We start from the raw sequence: 16,352 nt of genomic DNA, 5'->3' as shown, positions 1-16,352 counted from the left end.
CTTTTGATTCTTCAATCTTATTGGAGTCGGGTCAGGCCCCGTCTCAGAGAATTTACAGCTCATTCTACTAGATCAGTCGCCACTTCGTGGGCTTTTAAGTGTGCAAAGCAGCAACTTGGTCTTCTTTACATACATTTACTAAATTCTACCGTTTTGATTTATTTGCTTCTTCAGCAGTAGTTTTTGGTAGAAAAGTTCTTCAGGCAGCTGTGTCAGTTTGATTCTTCTGCTGATGTTTTAAGTTTTTCTTGTCATTAAAGAATAAACTTATATTTTGGGTTGTGGATTATTTTTTCAGCGGAAAATGGCTGTTTATTTTTATCCCTCCCTCTCTAGTGACTCTTGCGTGGAGTTCCACATCTTGGGTATTGATATCCCATACGTCACTAGCTCATGGACTCTTGCCAATTACATGAAAGAAATCATAATGTATGTAAGAATTTACAAGATAAATTCATTTCTTTCATATTGGCAAGAGTCCATGAGGCCAACCCTTTTTTATGGTGGTTATGATTTTTTTGTATAAAGCACAATTATTTTCAAATTCCTTTGTTGATGCTTTTTACTCCTTTCTTTATCACCCCACTACTTGGCTATTCGTTAAACTGAATTGTGGGTGTGGTGAGGGGTGTATTTATAGGCATTTGAGGTTTGGGAAACTTTGCCCCTCCTGGTAGGATTGTATATCCCATACGTAACTAGCTCACAGACTCTTGCCAATATGAAAGAAATGAATTTATCTTGTAAATTCTTACATAAATTATGTTATATACAGAATATATATATTTAGGGATGGCCGCAGTCAGATCTACTCTACTCAGTACTCTGTATGTGGGTCCACCTGTTGATGTGGTACTGCAGTTGTTGGAGTATTGTTTGATGATGAACTATTTCAAATTCGAATAAAATTCTACTTACAGATATCGGGCACAGCGATGGGGTCCAATGTGGCCCCATCCTATGCCAATCTGTTTATGGCACAGTTCGAAACCTTGGGACCCACTCTCTTCCAAGATCAGAGGATACGGATGTTTCGCAGATACATAGACGATCTGTTTCTGATCTGGAGGGGTAACCATCATGGATTGGATTCTTGGTTTAAAGAATTGAATGAAGCGAATGATAACCTGAAATTTAAAATCACTTTTGACAACCAGACAATTGATTTCCTTGACTTAAGAATATATAAATCCGGTGCAGGTCTGAATACAATGTTATATCAGAAACCCACGGACAGAAACTTGCAAGGTTCAAGCTGTCATCCACCATTCCTGAAAAAGGCCTTGCCCAAGTCGCAGTTTAAGCGGGTTACCAGAAATAACAGTGAACAAGCCAACAAACAACTACAATTGGAGGAGATGAGGAATAAGTTCGAACAGCGTGGTTATAAGAAACAACATCTCACATCGGCCTATACTGAGGCTATCAATACCACACAGAAGGAAGCATTGAAGATTGTACCGGAGGCACCACCTAGAGAGCGAATGATACTTACAACCATTTTTACTCCAGACAAAGTCGTCTAGCCGAAGATTCTACGTGACCATTGGGACATTGTCTCAATTGATAGAGGACTATCCTGTGAATCCATGGACTTACCGATTGTTGGTTACAGGAGGGCGGCCTCCTTAAGAGATAATTTGATGCGACCCGACGATAGACTAAGTTATAGGTATAAAACATGGTTAGACACCACCAAACCAAAAATGGGTGCTTCCGATGTAGTGGATGCACCCCATGCAGTGGGATGACCCAGAGCAAATTTTTCACACATCCTTGGACGAACAAGAAATTTGCAATTAGACATAGGGTCCCATGCACCACAAATTACATTGTATACATGATTCACTGTCCATGTGGTAAGTTCTATGTCGGCAAGACACAGGATGATGCCAGCACTAGAATGGCCAATCACAGGTCAGCCATCAGAGCGCCTTGAACAGTGGCAAATCAGATCAGCCCGTGGCCAGGCATTTTCTTCAGGCAAAACATAAAAACACTGATTTACGATTCATCATCATAGACCACATTCCACCCCTTTCTAGAGGGGGAGATAGAGGTAGGCTGCTATTGCAAAGAGAGAGAAGGTGGATCTTCACGTTGGACACTTTGGTCCCTAGGGGACTGAATGTTAATCTTGATATGCAGTGCTTCTTATAAATTATAAATATTGACCCTTTGGTAAAGGTATTTTGGTTACTATACTGAAAGTATATCTGATGGTTATTACCATTTTTCTATGACATGATAGAATAACAGTTAGAGACTCCAGATAGGTACTTAATTTGGATGTGTGGTTAATTATCTAATTAGTTTGATTACTCATGGCCCTTGGTATATATGGGCTAGAGTGCCCAGGATTTGTGTCAGGCTACCACATGGTGGTTTGGATACTGAATATTTGATAGCAATTACATTATGGAATAATAGTTGTAATGTATTTAACTGTGATGCGTGGTTAAATGTGTGATTAAATTGACTTATCAATTTTTATGGTATACATGGGCTATATTAGCCATAATTTGGGCAATATAATTTACGGTTTGGGTACAATAATAACATGTAAGAGTATATTTGTATTATCTGACTTATTTTATGATTGAATTGGATGATATAATTGTGATTATATGTTGCAGTAAGTTGAATATCACTCATACTCAGGATGGCCTCTACTTGCGCATACATAAATTTGCTATACGTTTTATTTATGAGCTCCGTATATAGTAGACCATTGAATATGGAGGACATCCCCATTAGGGATATTGTTAGTTATGTTAATGCGCACACAACAGGGTGATAAGTGTTGATGAGTTGTGGTCTATGTCTGTACTAAGATCTGTGGCGCCAGCGTTTGGTGAGTATGTTGTGTCATCTTTATGCTCTGTACATTGCATTGAAGATCTCTAAGCATTTTTTAGTATGCTGTAACTTGTATAAAGTCTTACTTCTATTAGGCCGGCTCTAGTACTATGTTATATCTAGTCCGTTTTATGATAAATGGTAATATTGTCTGATTAACCGTCAATGTCTAAGTTTAGACCATGGTACTTTGTAGATTTTTGTGTATTTTGTATATTGGTATGATGTGGTAACAATGACAGTATGTGATATCACTATGGGAGTGGTTCACGGATAGGAACTATGTATGATTGGTTGCCGGGCTTTGTTTATGGTTGCTAAGCAACCGTACGTGAATAATACATTTGTAAATTGATTACCGATTATAGCAGGCTTTGTTTATGGTTGCTAAGCAACCTTACGTGAATAACAAAATTGTAAATGGATTATCGATTACAGCATGCTAGGGTTAGCTTGGTTTATGATTCCGGAGCAGGTTGCTTACATTGATGTGATTAACAATGAAGCCGTATGTGTGATATATAGTCACTGCATCTATCTTTGTTATATCAGCGCCATACACATAGTTAGGACATTTAGATCACTTAATAGAGCCCTCAATAATACATAATACATATCACGCAAACTTTATTCACTTAAAGTGATTTGAGGGTTGTGCTCTTTGCTTTTAATCAATTTTTATTAAACTTTTGCCTTGGTGACTTTTCTGACCCTCTAGGGCCTCTGTATGGTCTCTCACGTATGCGCAGTTGCGCTGAAAGGACACCACACGCACTAGCAGGATCATTACCAGGTAAAACACATAAATTGTTTTCTCACTGTTTGTTTTGTAAGGTCTGAGGACGGGGGTAACCCCGAAAACGTTCACCTGAAGTAAAGTTTGGTGTTTATTACGGAGAGTGCCTTTCTTGCTTTATTTTGATATATTACTATTTAAAGATTAAATTCTGTTAAATGGTATTAATGCACTATTTATGTGATTTAATTTATATGTACATAGGAACATTTGAAATGTTAATGGAGGATTCAGAGACCATATTTTTATTACATCACATTTAATCATATAAAATAAATAATTACACATACAATTTGCTGGTCAACTGCATATATTATGGCGTTTGTTAAGAGTCACACTGTGACAGAATGCTCTCACAAAATAACAGTCACAATGTTATATACCATCAAAACTTTAATGAAAAAAAAAGCAACAAAAAAAAAAAATCCATAAAAATAAATTATAAAACATAAAAAAAGCAAAGCAAATTATAATCAATTTGTGCAACAACAAGCAAAAGTTGGCCAAGGGGCAGAATAAGGTGCGAGGAGCAATGAATGTCATAAAACAAAATAATATGGGAAGTGTTTGAGAATAAAAAAGAAAAGAAATAAAAGTTAAAACTGAAAAAAAAAGTTTTGTACAAATTAACTTGAGATAGTGTCAGTGTATTTGGCCCTAAGTAGACATATTTGCATCCCTGGCTAAGAAAGACCAAATAGGAAGACTAGTGGAAATGCCCTGCCCCTCGCTCCTATCGAGAACATATATAGGCAGCCAGCAACACAGATATATAGCGGACACTGGGCTACGCTGTAATAGCAACAACAGATTCTTAAAGAGTGATGGGCAACAAGAAATATGCAGTCAACCCAAATAACGGAAATAGGCATCATTGTACTTTAAAACCTCATATTGGTCCAACTGCAAAAGTGCATACATCTATTATGTGTGCAAGAGGGGATTATGGGCAGAAAGAGAAGTGGAATGGGAAGTAAAATGGTAGATTGTTCTCTTGTCCCAACCCCCCCCCCCCCAAAAAAAAAACGGTGCCCACTTGGCAACCTTCCTAGGGCTGTGTATAGCTTCAAAGTTGCCAGTTGCCCATCACTGTACTAATGACTGCCCATCCAATATTTGGCAGAAAACTATTACTATCAATTACTTGTCACATTCAAGAAGCCAAAATCACCCAACCCATATCTAGCAGCATTTTATCTGATCAAAATATGTTGATATCTTATATATCTTTCTTCATATCATTCTACTAAATCCTTATTTACCCCAGCATGTTCATATCTAACAGAGTATAAGATACAGTGAGAAAGAGATCTTTTCAGAGAACTCCAAAGTGTGACAAACGTCTCATGATTCAGCAGTTTTAGTAAATTGTTTTAAGCGTCCCAAATCTTAATGAATTCTGTACAAATGAATTGAGAGCTTTGTCTGACCAGGGAGTTCTAGGCATTGTTAATCAAACAATGTGAGCGATTAGATCAGAGAATGAAACATTAAAGTCTGAAAGGAAAAGTGAGAAAATAAAGTTTGGGATAAACAAAGGAGAAGTACATGGAAAATTGTGCTTCTTAAATACTATATTATAGGAGAAGGGAGAGTCAGAGGGAGTGAGGGTGGGATTTCTGAAGCAAAGGGTTAGGCTGGCAGTGTTTAAATACAGGTCTATGGAGTGTAAAAAGTTATTTAGGGATTAGGAATTGCACACATTACAAATTAGGGTGTAATATCAACGTCGGGAGTGTTTATAATAGTCATGATAACGTTATTTGATTGGTGTAACAGCACACAATGACTACTAATGTAACAGTGTATAATGATGTAACAGCACATACCATAGTTTTCAGCATACAAGGTAAACCTGCATGTAAGATGCATCAAAATGTTAAAAGAGAAAATAAGTCAGTGGTGAGAGGTTTAACTGCAGGAATGTGTCTTATCATAACTTCTAAGGTGCCCAGTAATCAGATTTGTAGGAAAGATACAGTGCAAAAAGCAGATAAATGGCTTTACGATGCCAGAACTTCCTGTTCTCTAGACCTAGACACAGGATTGGCCCATGGATGGTGGTAGTGAACCAAAATAAGATATTGACATGGAAAATACAAGATAATGCAGAAAGAACCCAATTTTAAGCTTACTTAAACTATGGCTGATGCTTCAGAAAATATGATGGAAACGCTCTCAAAAGCATGGAAATTATGAGGGTAGGTGGCGGAATGGTTCCAACTCACTTGGATCTTTTTCTACATTATCTGCACTTAGTCTAATACAGCCTGATGAAACGGCATATGTGTTGCTGAGAAACGCATTGCTGTGTTAGTGTTGTTTATAATAAAGTTCACACACTTTTTTACTCTACTTGCTCGGATCTTCATTTTTATTTCTCTGGATGATCGGTATATGTCTATCTGTTATCCCACTTCCACTGTGACGTCTCCTACTGCTGCCTGGGTTATCGTCTCTGTGATTGGCTTAATCCGCTACGTTACCTGACGCACAACACTCCGGTAACCTGTGTGAGTCTTACGGGTAACTCTGCTGGTCCCGTACTGCCCAGTCAGGCGCTACGCTTGTGAGTAGCCACCCTGAAGGGTGTTTTATACCTCTGGCTGTACCGTGCACAGTCTATTCTCATGCCCCCAGCCTCAGTAACTGCTGTGTACTCTCTCTCCTCTCAAGCCCATGTAGCTCCTGAGAGTATCTTCTCTTGTGTCTCCAACCTCCACAATTGTGCTACAGCCTTTCATTCCCGCAATCTTTAGAACTTGTCTGTGCTCATTACCTCAAGTTTTGTACACATTAAGTACTCTTTGGCTTCTCTTGAGCCCAAACCTTGTGAAATGATAGACATCAGTCTCTTTTTCATACACCCAAACTCAGAAACTGCAGGGTGCATATTGTCCACTTTTAAGGCCCAACTTCTAGAATTGCTGTTATGTGCACACTATATAGTAGTGTTCTCTATGTGTAATCAATGCATCACTATCTGCCTCATCTTAAAAAAACACTAATAAAACATAGCACCTCAGTCCAGATTCACCCACTTCTCTCTTACTCCTGTTGATTTCAATTCTGCTTCTCAGTAACTCACTACACACTGCCGACATGAAGAGAGACTTTCTATTCAACATCATCCCTGCTGATATCATCTGTAGAGAAGCCTTTATACTCAGGTGAAATGTAGCTTAGAGTAGAAATTAGAAATTTAAAGGCACCATTCTACAAAGTTTGTCTTATATGCCGAAAAATACAGTAAAGGTTGTCTGTATAATATTGCTTGATTATTGTAACAGCACATACTAACTGCTTATGTAACAGTGTGTGGTGGAAGTTAACCACTTAACATCAGAAGTATGTAATTAGGAGACTTTAGTTAACAACACATGATGATGATGAAGATGTCTGTGCTTGAAACAGCAGAGGTGGTCCTGTGTGTAACAGCTGGTGGCAGGTACATTGCTCTATTACGTAACAGGTTTTGGCAATATAACATGTTATATTGATCTTGATGTTGACTTTAAATGTGCTTTTTGAAGGGTATATATTAAAGTTATGTAGAATATATTAATATGTATATGGGGGCATATATCATGACTACATCAGGGTTTGCCAGTTGAACCAAATATGCCGACAGGAAAATGTTTGACATGTGTCGGCCACTGACATGCCACCTGGAAGAACTTGACATCCCCAAAAAGACGACCATCAACTGTTACTGCAAAAGGAAATTTAAAAAAAAAAAAGAGAGAGAAAAAACACATTATTAGAAGGGTTTCTGCATTTTAGACATAAAACGTTTGCATATAAGATGCAGCATATTTCTGCAAAGAAGACAATCCCACATTACTCCCTCTCTCTCTTCCAACTCTATCTACTCCTCCTCTCCCTTTGTCCAATCTCAAGCGAAGGTCTACTTAAACATTCAATGTATAGGACAGAATGACAACAATCATACCAAATAGTTTAGCAAGTGAAAAAGATACAGAAAAAGCTAAAGGGGATCCTACAGAATGACAGAGAATATGTAAACAAAAACAACATGGCTACGGTTCATCCTTTGTACCACGTCTCCCAGCTCACCTCTCAGCATTGTTTGCTGCTGTTTAGCAGAACAAATCAATCGTGTGATTCCTTCAATAATTTGGCTTTTGGCATCAGTCTCTTTTTCCTTTGGCTTTTTGCTGAGGAAAATTGTAGGCACTGCAATATAAATAACACAATGTCTCACTCAATAATGTCTAATTAACTTAAAGGGACATTCCAGTCAAAACTGAAAAGCACTTATATGAATTAGATTTTGGATAGAAACAAAATTTATGCTTACCTGATAAATTTCTTTCTTTCCGGACATGGAGAGTCCACAACGTCATTCCAATTACTAGTGGGTTATTCAACTCCTGGCCAGCAGGAAAAGGCAAAGAGCACCCAGCAAAGCTGTTATGTGTAACTTCCCTTACCCATAATCCCCAGTCATTCAGCCGAAGGAAAATGGAAAAAGAAGAAAACACAAGGGTGAAAAAGGTGCCTGAGGTTTACTCAAAAAAACTGCTGAATTATAATTAAAAAGAGGGTGGGGTTGTGGACTCTCCATGTCTGGAAAGAAAACAAAATTTATGCTTACCTGATAAATTTCTTTCTTTCTTGACACAATGAGTCCACGGATCATCTAATTACTATTGGGATATATCACTCCTGCCCAGCAGGAGGCGACAAAGAGCACCACAGCAAAGCTGTTAAATATCACCTCCTTTCCCTCCAACCCCAGTCATTTGACCGAAGTAAAACGAAAGAAAGGAAGCAACAAGGTGCAGAGGTGCCTGAGGTTTATAAAACAGACCTGTCTAAATAAAACAGGGTGGGCTGTGGACTCATTGTGTCAAGAAAGAAATAAATTTATCAGGTAAGCATACATTTTGTTTTCTTTCTAATGACACGGTGAGTCCACGGATCATCTAATTACTATTGGAATCAATACCCAAGCTAGAGGACACAGATGATAAGGGAGGGACAAGACAGGGAACCTAAACGGAAGGCACCACTGCTTGAAGAACCTTTCTCCCAAAAGAAACCTCAGCCTAGGCAAAAGTGTCAAATTTATAGAATTTGGAAAAAGTTTGTAGAGAAAACCAATTTGCAGCCTTGCAAATCTGTTCCACAGAAGCTTCATTTTTGAATGCCCAGGAAGAGGAAACAGCCCTCGTAGAATGAGCCGTGACTCTCTCAGGAGGCTGCTGTCCAGCAGTTTCATAGGCCAAACGAATGATACTCTTCAGCCACAAAGAAAGAAGTAGCCGTAGCTTTCTGTCCCTTACGTTTTCCAGAGAAAACAAGAAACAGAGCCGAAGACTGACGAAAATCTTTAGTCGCCTGTAAAACAGAATTTATGTTTACCTGATAAATTACTTTCTCCAACGGTGTGTCCGGTCCACGGCGTCATCCTTACTTGTGGGATATTCTCTTCCCCAACAGGAAATGGCAAAGAGCCCAGCAAAGCTGGTCACATGATCCCTCCTAGGCTCCGCCTTCCCCAGTCATTCGACCGACGTAAAGGAGGAATATTTGCATAGGAGAAATCATATGATACCGTGGTGACTGTAGTTAAAGAAAATAAATTATCAGACCTGATTAAAAAACCAGGGCGGGCCGTGGACCGGACACACCGTTGGAGAAAGTAATTTATCAGGTAAACATAAATTCTGTTTTCTCCAACATAGGTGTGTCCGGTCCACGGCGTCATCCTTACTTGTGGGAACCAATACCAAAGCTTTAGGACACGGATGAAGGGAGGGAGCAAATCAGGTCACCTAGATGGAAGGCACCACGGCTTGCAAAACCTTTCTCCCAAAAATAGCCTCAGAAGAAGCAAAAGTATCAAATTTGTAAAATTTAGTAAAAGTGTGCAGTGAAGACCAAGTCGCTGCCTTACATATCTGATCAACAGAAGCCTCGTTCTTGAAGGCCCATGTGGAAGCCACAGCCCTAGTGGAATGAGCTGTGATTCTTTCAGGAGGCTGCCGTCCGGCAGTCTCGTAAGCCAATCTGATGATGCTTTTAAGCCAAAAAGAGAGAGAGGTAGAAGTTGCTTTTTGACCTCTCCTTTTACCAGAATAAACAACAAACAAGGAAGATGTTTGTCTAAAATCCTTTGTAGCATCTAAATAGAATTTTAGAGCACGAACTACATCCAAATTGTGCAACAAACGTTCCTTCTTTGAAACTGGATTCGGACACAAAGAAGGCACGACTATCTCCTGGTTAATGTTTTTGTTAGAAACAACTTTCGGAAGAAAACCAGGTTTAGTACGCAAAACCACCTTATCTGCATGGAACACCAGATAAGGAGGAGAACACTGCAGAGCAGATAATTCTGAAACTCTTCTAGCAGAAGAAATTGCAACCAAAAACAAAACTTTCCAAGATAATAACTTAATATCAACGGAATGTAAGGGTTCAAACGGAACCCCCTGAAGAACTGAAAGAACTAAATTGAGACTCCAAGGAGGAGTCAAAGGTTTGTAAACAGGCTTGATTCTAACCAGAGCCTGAACAAAGGCTTGAACATCTGGCACAGCTGCCAGCTTTTTGTGAAGTAACACAGACAAGGCAGAAATCTGTCCCTTCAAAGAACTTGCAGATAATCCTTTCTCCAAACCTTCTTGAAGAAAGGATAGAATCTTAGGAATTTTTATCTTGTCCCAAGGGAATCCTTTAGATTCACACCAACAGATATATTTTTTCCATATTTTGTGGTAGATTTTTCTAGTTACAGGCTTTCTGGCCTGAACAAGAGTATCAATGACAGAATCTGAGAACCCTCGCTTTGATAAGATCAAGCGTTCAATCTCCAAGCAGTCAGTTGGAGTGAGACCAGATTCGGATGTTCGAACGAACCTTGAACAAGAAGGTCTCGTCTCAAAGGTAGCTTCCATGGTGGAGCCGATGACATATTCACCAGGTCTGCATACCAAGTCCTGCGTGGCCACGCAGGAGCTATCAAGATCACCGATGCCCTCTCCTGATTGATCCTGGCTACCAGCCTGGGGATGAGAGGAAACGGCGGGAATACATAAGCTAGTTTGAAGGTCCAAGGAGCTACTAGTGCATCTACTAGAGTCGCCTTGGGATCCCTGGATCTGGACCCGTAGCAAGGAACCTTGAAGTTCTGACGAGAGGCCATCAGATCCATGTCTGGAATGCCCCACAATTGAGTAATTTGGGCAAAGATTTCCGGATGGAGTTCCCACTCCCCCGGATGAAATGTCTGACGACTCAGAAAATCCGCTTCCCAATTTTCCACTCCTGGGATGTGGATTGCAGACAAGTGGCAGGAGTGAGTCTCCGCCCATTGAATGATTTTGGTCACTTCTTCCATCGCCAGGGAACTCCTTGTTCCCCCCTGATGGTTGATGTACGCAACAGTCGTCATGTTGTCTGATTGAAACCTTATGAACTTGGCCTTTGCTAGCTGAGGCCAAGCCTTGAGAGCATTGAATATCGCTCTCAGTTCCAGAATATTTATCGGGAGAAGAGATTCTTCCCGAGACCAAAGACCCTGAGCTTTCAGGGGTCCCCAGACCACGCCCCAGCCCACCAGACTGGCGTCGGTCGTGACAATGACCCACTCTGGTCTGCGGAAGCTCATCCCCTGTGACAGGTTGTCCAGGGACAGCCACCAACGGAGTGAATCTCTGGTCCTCTGATCTACTTGTATCGTCGGAGACAAGTCTGTATAGTCCCCATTCCACTGACTGAGCATGCACAGTTGTAATGGTCTTAGATGAATTCGCGCAAAAGGAACTATGTCCATTGCCGCTACCATCAAACCTATTACTTCCATGCACTGCGCTATGGAAGGAAGAGGAACAGAATGAAGTATTTGACAAGAGTTTAGAAGTTTTGATTTTCTGGCCTCTGTCAGAAAAATCCTCATCCCTAAGGAGTCTATTATTGTTCCCAAGAAGGGAACCCTTGTTGACGGAGATAGAGAACTTTTTTCTACGTTCACTTTCCACCCGTGAGATCTGAGAAAGGCCAGGACAATGTCCGTGTGAGCCTTTGCTTGTGGAAGGGACGACGCTTGAATCAGTATGTCGTCCAAGTAAGGTACTACTGCAATGCCCCTTGGTCTTAGCACCGCTAGAAGGGACCCTAGTACCTTTGTGAAAATTCTTGGAGCAGTGGCTAATCCGAACGGAAGTGCCACAAACTGGTAATGCTTGTCCAGAAATGCGAACCTTAGGAACCGATGATGTTCCTTGTGGATAGGAATATGTAGATACGCATCCTTTAAATCCACCGTGGTCATGAATTGACCTTCCTGGATGGAAGGAAGAATTGTTCGAATGGTTTCCATTTTGAACGATGGAACCTTGAGAAACTTGTTTAGGATCTTGAGATCTAAGATTGGTCTGAATGTTCCCTCTTTTTTGGGAACTACGAACAGATTGGAGTAGAACCCCATCCCTTGTTCTCCTAATGGAACAGGATGAATCACTCCCATTTTTAACAGGTCTTCTACACAATGTAAGAATGCCTGTTTTTTTATGTGGTCTGAAGACAATTGAGACCTGTGGAACCTCCCCCTTGGGGGAAGCCCCTTGAATTCCAGAAGATAACCTTGGGAGACTATTTCTAGCGCCCAAGGATCCAGAACATCTCTTGCCCAAGCCTGAGCGAAGAGAGAGAGTCTGCCCCCCACCAGATCCGGTCCCGGATCGGGGGCCAACATCTCATGCTGTCTTGGTAGCAGTGGCAGGTTTCTTGGCCTGCTTACCTTTGTTCCAGCCTTGCATTGGCCTCCAGGCTGGCTTGGCTTGAGAAGTATTACCCTCTTGCTTAGAGGACGTAGCACTTGGGGCTGGTCCGTTTCTGCGAAAGGGACGAAAATTAGGTTTATTTTTGGCCTTGAAAGACCTATCCTGAGGAAGGGCGTGGCCCTTGCCCCCAGTGATATCAGAAATAATCTCTTTCAAGTCAGGGCCAAACAGCGTTTTCCCCTTGAAAGGAATGTTAAGCAATTTGTTCTTGGAAGACGCATCCGCTGACCAAGATTTTAGCCAAAGCGCTCTGCGCGCCACAATAGCAAACCCAGAATTTTTCGCCGCTAATCTAGCCAATTGCAAAGTGGCGTCTAGGGTGAAAGAGTTAGCCAATTTGAGAGCATGAATTCTGTCCAAAATCTCCTCATAAGAAGAATCTTTATTGAGCGCCTTTTCTAGTTCATCGAACAAGAAACACGCTGCTGTAGTGACAGGAACAATGCATGAAATTGGTTGTAGAAGGTAACCTTGCTGAACAAACATCTTTTTAAGCAAACCCTCTAATTTTTTATCCATAGGATCTTTGAAAGCACAACTATCTTCTATGGGTATAGTGGTGCGTTTGTTTAGAGTAGAAACCGCCCCCTCGACCTTGGGGACTGTCTGCCATAAGTCCTTTCTGGGGTCGACCATAGGAAACAATTTCTTAAATATAGGGGGAGGGACGAAAGGTATGCCGGGCCTTTCCCATTCTTTATTTACAATGTCCGCCACCCGCTTGGGTATAGGAAAAGCTTCGGGGGGCCCCGGGACCTCTAGGAACTTGTCCATTTTACATAATTTCTCTGGAATGACCAAATTCTCACAATCATCCAGAGTAGATAACACCTCCTTAAGCAGGGCGCGGAGATGTTCCAATTTAAATTTAAATGTAATCACATCAGGTTCAGCTTGTTGAGAAATTTTCCCTGAATCTGAAATTTCTCCCTCAGACAAAACCTCCCTGGCCCCCTCAAACTGGTGTAGGGGCACTTCAGAACCAATATCATCAGCGTCCTCATGCTCTTCAGTATTTTCTAAAACAGAGCAGTCGCGCTTTCGCTGATAAGTGGGCATTTTGGCTAAAATGTTTTTGATAGAATTATCCATTACAGCCGTTAATTGTTGCATAGTAAGGAGTATTGGCGCACTAGATGTACTAGGGGCCTCCTGTGTGGGCAAGACTGGTGTAGACGAAGGAGGGGATGATGCAGTACCATGCTTACTCCCCTCACTTGAGGAATCATCTTGGGCATCATTTTCTCTAAATTTTGTGTCACATAAATCACATCTATTTAAATGAGAAGGAACCTTGGCTTCCCCACATACAGAACACAGTCTATCTGGTAGTTCAGACATGTTAAACAGGCATAAACTTGATAACAAAGTACAAAAAACGTTTTAAAATAAAACCGTTACTGTCACTTTAAATTTTAAACTGAACACACTTTATTACTGCAAATGTGAAAAAGTATGAAGGAATTGTTCAAAATTCACCAAAATTTCACCACAGTGTCTTAAAGCCTTAAAAGTATTGCACACCAAATTTGAAAGCTTTAACCCTTAAAATAACGGAACCGGAGCCGTTTTTATATTTAACCCCTTTACAGTCCCTGGTATCTGCTTTGCTGAGACCCAACCAAGCCCAAAGGGGAATACGATACCAAATGACGCCTTCAGAAAGTCTTTTCTATGTATCAGAGCTCCTCACACATGCATCTGCATGTCATGCTTCCCAAAAACAAGTGCGCAATAGAGGCGCGAAAATGAGGCTCTGCCTATGATTAGGGAAAGCCCCTAGAGAATAAGGTGTCCAATACAGTGCCTGCCGTTTATTTTACATAATTCCCAAGAATAAAATAATTCCTCAAAGCTATGAAGTATAAAATATGCTTATATATCAATCGTTTTAGCCCAGAAAATGTCTACAGTCTTAAAAGCCCTTGTGAAGCCCTTTTTTTCTTTATGTAATAAAAATGGCTTACCGGATCCCATAGGGAAAATGACAGCTTCCAGCATTACATCGTCTTGTTAGAAATGTGTCATACCTCAAGCAGCAAAAGTCTGCTCACTGTTTCCCCCAACTGAAGTTAATTCCTCTCAACAGTCCTGTGTGGAAACAGCCATCGATTTTAGTAACGGTTGCTAAAATCATTTTCCTCTTACAAACAGAAATCTTCATCTCTTTTCTGTTTCAGAGTAAATAGTACATACCAGCACTATTTTAAAATAACAAACTACAGTTAAACACCAAAAAACTCTAAGCCATCTCCGTGGAGATGTTGCCTGTACAACGGCAAAGAGAATGACTGGGGAAGGCGGAGCCTAGGAGGGATCATGTGACCAGCTTTGCTGGGCTCTTTGCCATTTCCTGTTGGGGAAGAGAATATCCCACAAGTAAGGATGACGCCGTGGACCGGACACACCTATGTTGGAGAAATAGAATTTCAACGCACGCACCATATCCAGGTTGTGCACAAAGAAGGAACCACAATCTCTTGATTAATGTTCCTATACAAAACCACCTTAGGAAGGAACCCCAACTTAGTACGCAGAACTACCTTATCCGAATGAAAAATAAGGTAAGGGGATTCACACTGCAACGCAGAGAGTTCTGAGACTCTGCGGGCAGAAGAAATTGCAACAAGAAACAAAACTTTCCAAGATAATAACTTAATATCTAAGGAATGCATAGGCTCAAACAGAGCCTGTTGAAGAACTTTAAGAACAAGGTTAAGACTCCAGGGAGGAGTAACAGGTTTGAACACAGGCCTGATTCTGACCAAGGCCTGACAGAAAGATTGCACGTCTGGTACATCTGCCAGACGTTTATGCAACAAAATAGATAAAGCAGATATTTGACCCTTCAAAGTACTCGCAGATAAGCCCTTCTCCAGACCCTCCTGGAGAAAGGACAACATTTTAGGAATCCAAACTCCACTCCAAGAGTAGCCTCTGGATTCACACCAATGTAAATATTTCCGTCATATCATATGGTAAATCTTTCTAGTCACAGGCTTACGAGCCTGAATCATGGTCTCAATGACGACTCAGAAAAACCACGCTTAGATAAAATTAAGCGTTCAATCTCCAAGCAGTCAGCTTCAGAGAAACTAGATTTGGGTGAAGGAAGGGCCCTTGAAGTAAAAGGTCCTTCCGCAATGGACGTCTCCAAGGTGGAAGAGATGACATCTTCACCAGGTCTGCATACCAGATCCTGCGAGGCCACGCCAGTGCAATGAGGATCACCGATGCCCTCTCCTGTTTGATTCAAGCAATGACCCGAAGAAGGAGAGGAATGGAGGAAATAGGTATGTTAGACTGAAATTCCAAGGGACCGCCAGAGCATCTATCAATACCGCCTGAGGATCCCTCGACCCGTACCTCGGGAGTTTAGCATTCTAACAAGATGCCATGAGATCCAGTTCCGGCTGTCCCCATTTGAGAATCAAGCTGAAAAACACTTCCGGGTGGAGTTCCTACTCCACTGGGTAAAAGGTCTGTCTGCTCAAAAAATCCGCTTCCCAATTGTCCACTCCTGGAATGTGGATCGCAGATAGAGAGCAGTTGTGGGTCTCCACCCACTGAATAATCTTGGCTACCTCTATCGTGGCCAAGGAGCTCTGAGTTCCTCCCTGATGATTGATGTAAGTCACTGAAGTTATGTTGTCCGACTGGAACCTGATAAACCAGGCTGAAGCTAACTGAGGCCAGGCCAGAAGAGCATTGAAGATTGCCCTCAGCTCTAAAATGTTTATTGGAAAAACAGACTCCTCCCGAGTCCATGTCCCCTGAGCCTCTAGAGAGCCACAGACTGATCCCCACCCCAACAGGCTGGCATCTGTTGTCACAATCATCCAGGTGGGTCTGTGGAAGCAGGTTCCCTGGGAGAGATGTTCCTG

General features: G+C 41.2%; 1 protein-coding gene across 1 annotated transcript in view; it reads right to left on the bottom strand.

Annotated features, from left to right (window-relative positions):
• Positions 1–3,897: 3,897 nt before the first annotated feature.
• Positions 3,898–16,352, bottom strand: part of LOC128636185 (phosphofurin acidic cluster sorting protein 1) — a 148,009-nt gene continuing 135,554 nt past the window's right edge. The window contains exons 19-20 of the mRNA XM_053689233.1: positions 7,733–7,852; positions 3,898–7,367 (exon numbers count right to left, since the gene is read on the bottom strand). Of these exons, the coding sequence (XP_053545208.1) occupies positions 7,252–7,367; positions 7,733–7,852 (236 nt within the window). The 3' untranslated portion in view covers positions 3,898–7,251. The remainder of the gene's footprint in view (positions 7,368–7,732; positions 7,853–16,352) is intronic.

The sequence above is a fragment of the Bombina bombina genome, chromosome 7 (genome assembly GCF_027579735.1).
Source record: "Bombina bombina isolate aBomBom1 chromosome 7, aBomBom1.pri, whole genome shotgun sequence".
Lineage (NCBI taxonomy): Eukaryota > Metazoa > Chordata > Amphibia > Anura > Bombinatoridae > Bombina > Bombina bombina.
Note: the sequence above shows the minus strand (reverse complement) of the source record. Positions and strands in the feature narration are given on the sequence as shown.